This window comes from Populus alba, chromosome 7 (genome assembly GCF_005239225.2).
Source record: "Populus alba chromosome 7, ASM523922v2, whole genome shotgun sequence".
Lineage (NCBI taxonomy): Eukaryota > Viridiplantae > Streptophyta > Magnoliopsida > Malpighiales > Salicaceae > Populus > Populus alba.
This window is the reverse complement of record NC_133290.1, coordinates 4,592,894-4,597,983: the sequence shown is the minus strand read 5'-3', so window position 1 is coordinate 4,597,983 and position 5,090 is coordinate 4,592,894. Positions and strand designations below refer to the sequence as shown.

Genomic DNA, 5,090 nt, shown 5'->3' with positions numbered 1-5,090 from the left:
TTGTAGGTTAGTTTTTTTTTTTCAATTTCATCCCTAATCATTTAATTTATTTTTTTATTTTAAATTTAGTCCTTATTTTTTTAATTGTTATTTATTTTATTTTTAGCATTTTTCTAATTTTATTTTTTTTCAATTTCATCCTTCTACATTAGAAATTGCAATTTAATCTAAACCTAATAGATGTCATCTCGACCTGGCCGAATGAGTTCGGTGTTTTTTGGATGATTACCTTACCAAATGGGTGAGTAATAAATAAAGTATAAATATTATTAAAACATACTCAAAATCCATCTTAACCTAAGCCAAAAATATATATTTATATTATACAAATATATTGGAGAACATCTTGATTTTGTTTTAATACAATGTGATATATATACATTTTGATATTGATAAAACACACACACACACACTATTTTATATTTTAATAATTTGACATACATACACATGCTTCAAATTTAAATATTAGTTAATTTATGAATATTTATATTTTTTATCTGGTGGGTAATAGGTAGGGTATAAATATTAAAAAATCAGACACATACTCATTGTAATTCATACTCAACATTTCATTTCGATTTATTTTTTGTCAGCTTTTATTTGCTTTCTTTTTATTGCTCTTTCTTTTGTTTTGGTTCTTTTTTGTATTGTTTTTTTTTTTTTTTAATTCCATCCCTTAATGTGTTATGATTAAGAGTTTTATTTCATTATTTTTTGGATTTATCTTCAATGGGGTTTAAATATTAACAAGGATTGACTTCAATCTTTTTTTAAGCTCTTTATAGGGGGGGGGGGGAAATCACATCCTTCAATGTTTGATTTATTAAGAATTGATCTTCATGTTTTTTTTTTATTCATGTTTTTTATGAATTTTATATATTAACTTGGATAAATTCAGGATTCTTTTTTACTTGCTATTTTTTTTTATTTTTTAATTCCTATATCAAAACTACGCTAGTTTATTGGCTCGAACAAAGTCAATGATTTAGGTTTTTTTTTTTTTTCTTGTTATTATTATTTTTTTTAAATTCCTATATCAAAACTACGCTAGTTTATTGACTCGAATAAAGTCAATGACCCAGTTATCGGGGTTTTTTTTTTCTCTCTCGTTAAGAATGCTAGCGTTGCCTTAGCTTTCCTTATTTACAGTGGAAAAAACAATTGGCGCCATGGGACACCCATCTAGTTGGAGCTAAAAAAGGATCAATCATCAAGAAAATTGGTCATACAACGACCAGCACACAGCCAACTACGTGCTGCAGTCGAAAGCCATGTCGATACGCTTCAAGTGAAATGCACAGAATTATGAATCCTCGAAAAATACGCTTCATGAAAAAAATGTTGCATGGTGGAAACTCTGAAAAGGCTTCTTACATGATCTCTAATGCTTTTGAACCCGCCGTTCTTGCATTTTCACGGTCTTGCCTGAAATATCTATACAATGGAGTGTAAAACAAGCAACACAAACCAAATGGAACTGCCATCATCGAAAGAAGCCCTTTAGACAGTGCAGAAGCTTCTCGTACAGAACCTTTAACTGGATCAACAGACTTTGAATCATAACCAAACATCTGCTCTGAAAGGATTCCGACCAATGGCGCTGCAAAAGAAGAGAACGATCCTTCAAAAGCACGATCGTATGCGTAAATCATCGTCCGGTGTTTTACAGGCACCACCTCAGCGAACATTGGGGCATTGACAGCAGTACCATTCCAGCTGATTGTTAGCCCCATCAGGAAAAGGGTAACAGCAAAGGTGAAATAGCTGCTTACTGATTGTGGAATCACTCTGAGGAGAAACCAAGAGAATGGGATGCCCATGAGGGCACTAAACTGGGCACACATGATACGGCCAGAGTGAGGGTAAATATGTGACATTCGATCAGCTATTATGCCACCAAGGAGGGACCCCAATGAACACCCAACAGCAAAGAAACTTAGGAGAGCTGCTGTTTTGTTATGATTAAAACCTGAAAGTTGAGACCATGGCACTGTAATGAGACAATAGGAAACAGCCAACCTGTTATTATTGAATGTTCTGGAGTAATTATCCTGTTGCAATAGATTCCCTACACCATTTCAAAACTACATGACTCGTTGCATAACGAAACAGGTGAATTTCATCATGGCACTCAATTTTGATGAAGGATGCAATGGTAGCATATCGTCAGCAATTTCAATGTTTTTCTGATGAAAATAGAGATTGGAGTGAAATAAAATTGGAATGTACTTACCAATCAGTTCAAACCACATGGTAAAAAACACCATTGCAGTCCATGGCAGGGAACCAACAATGCCCTGCAGGACAATTATCTGAAATGTTTTCACTTTCATAACAGCTTTTGTTGCTGTCCAGGACTCTGTCCAAATTGATAATGAATTTCCCTTTTCTACCAGTTCATCTCTGCAGCAAAAAGAAGCTGAATTACCAAACCAAAAGAATCATAGACGTTGACTTCCCCATCACCTATTTACACAGAAAATTGAAAGAAGGCTCAATTACAACACTGTACTTTTATTTTTAAGTTGAAATGAAATTTTGATTAAATGTAAATTACAATAAGCAAAGCATGTGAAGAAACTAAATAGTCTCAAGAAAGTAATAGGCACCTTTCAAAATTCTCACTGGTGTCACGGTTGACACCAATTGTTTTCCTTGGATCAACCACAAATAAGAAAACAAGTAACCCTATTAGTAAACTCAATGATGCCATCATGATGAAGGCAAAACGCCATCCTTGTACACCCCAATACTGCTGACCAGCCATAACTGTTGCCAGAACACCACCACCTATACCACCCAAGTTGCCAATAAAGCTTAGCAATCCAAATCCAGTACCCCTCACACCATCCTTGTAGCTATCAGCAATGAAAGATTGCAATGCTGGTATTACAATTGCCAGTCCAAAGCCATTTACTGCTCTCCAGAATGCAGCTTGCGAGAAATGATGGCTTGCACCCACCGCAGCAGTTGATAAGGCCCAACACAAAGTTCCCATTGCAAGAACCGTGGGACGGGCATGGTTTATAACTAAAATACCTGCCAATGGTGATGACAGTCCCTGCACAAAGTTCCTTATGAAAGTAAGATACCCCAGATCAGATGGTCCAGCATTAAAAGCTTCACTAACTTCTTTATAAACAGCAGGAAGGAGATTTTCATCAGCGCGCTCCATTATAGCAGCCATGTTTATAAGCAAGATAGAAAGAGAAACCCCCAAAATCTTCCTTCCTCTGTGAAAAGCAAACATATTGCCAGAATACAAAAGATAGAGTCAATACACTTGAGTAAAACTCTTCCAAAAGGACATTCGATTGACTATAAAAAATGACATTCTAAAAGGTTATACTAACATTAATATCTATGAGAATATGCGAGCCTACTACACAATCGACAATCCATCAATTGATGTCTAGTCACCCCGTAGATCATACTGAATCTAAGTTGAGTAACATGTGGGACTGTCATTGAACTCATTTGCAATCTATAATTCTAAGTTCTTTGACGGGTACTCATCTAATGGTATTGAATTCATTTAAAATCTATAATCTAAATGGTTTTGAAATTTTTAAACCACAGGACTGGGTTTACTAAATGACGGGCTCAACAATTATAAATAGCAACACATCTTCAATGCATCAAAAGAAGATTTGAAATCTTCCTACAATCTCCACCTTCTGCAAGTACACCCAAAAAATGATACACAGCACGATGCTAAGAGTCAGCCAAGGACAAGCAACCTAGTAATAACATAGAATGAATCCCAGTTTGCGGAGTTGTGATTAACCTCAACGCCTAAATCAAAATCAGAAAGAGACACGCAGGATGCATTCATAGTGAGCAACAATTTCTCTACAACCACAAATGTTTGAGAAGCAGGTGCAGCAACAACGACAAGCGTCTTTAAATAAGCAATTCAAAACCTACCTGTCGGAAAATACTAGGGAAAATTGTTACTAACAGCTGGTTAGTAACAAATTAAACAAGGGATTAATAACAACAATTTACATACAAAATAGGCACCTCACTATCTAAGAAAAGGACTGCTGAACTTCCACACTTTCTGAAAACCATTCACAAAACGGCAACCATATGTCTCAATATTGAATCCACATCACACTATCCATGAACAAAACCTATTTCATCAGAGAAGAAAAACAAAACTAGGCCTTTGATGAAATTAATAAACAAAATTGCTACCATGCATCGTTTGACCAATCACCAGACCTACTCTGCTCTATAATCTCTAAAGAGTCCTAACAAAACCCCATTAAATTCTTTCTAAATATCAAGAAAAAAGCAATAACTACAATCAACATGGACTATGAACAAAACAATCACTGAACCAGAAAACTAAAAAAACGAAGCCAAAAAAAGAAAGATTAGATTTCTTGATGAAAACCAATCAGCAGTACAAAAAAAAAAAACTTACTTCATGGCATCAATAGTTCTGGGAAACAAAGACTTGAATGGCGCTCGAAGGGAAGAAGAACCAAATCTGGAATGGGTCTGTTTAAGGCCCATCGATCAAGAAACCTCGATAGAGCCGTTGACTTCCTATAGTAGAGGAATAGTAATAAATCGTTAGCAACTATGGCGGATCTTGGACCCCAGTTAACAAACCTCCCTTTACTTTACAGCCTATAAGAGCCAGCTAAAGCCAATATTTATTCTTGAGAAAAAAAATCGATAAGGTAAAAATGGAATATTCAAATCTTCTTCAGACAGATGACTCCAACATGTCACCAAATAAAAATATTACATAAAAACTGATGACACAAACTTGCCAACGTTTTATCGTCCTGTTTGTTTTAAATATTGGAGGTTTTCTCTATGTGTTGTAAAAGAGTAATGTTAATTTTTATTTTTCGAAAAAAATCAAATCATGCATTATCAAATGGGTATTTCATATATTAAGTAAGTGAATACCACTAATTAATAATCCAATAATTGATTAGTAACAATATTATGCAAAATTAGCTTCCGAGAATTGTAAAAAAGAGAAAAATCAAATTAATTGGTACAATGTTTCTATCAATGTAACATGTTTTTGTTTAGTTAAGAATACTTTGTATTAACGATGTCATATT

General features: G+C 34.5%; 1 protein-coding gene across 1 annotated transcript; it reads right to left on the bottom strand.

Annotated features, from left to right (window-relative positions):
* Positions 1-1,303: 1,303 nt before the first annotated feature.
* LOC118063252 (uncharacterized) lies at positions 1,304-4,728 on the bottom strand. Its single transcript, XM_035077245.2, has 4 exons — positions 4,433-4,728; positions 2,610-3,233; positions 2,234-2,403; positions 1,304-1,969 (listed from the first exon to the last, which is right to left on the bottom strand). The coding sequence occupies exons 1-4, from the start codon at positions 4,522-4,524 to the stop codon at positions 1,371-1,373; spliced, it is 1,485 nt and encodes a 494-aa protein (XP_034933136.1). The 5' UTR covers positions 4,525-4,728; the 3' UTR covers positions 1,304-1,370.
* Between the last annotated feature and the right edge of the window lie 362 nt (positions 4,729-5,090).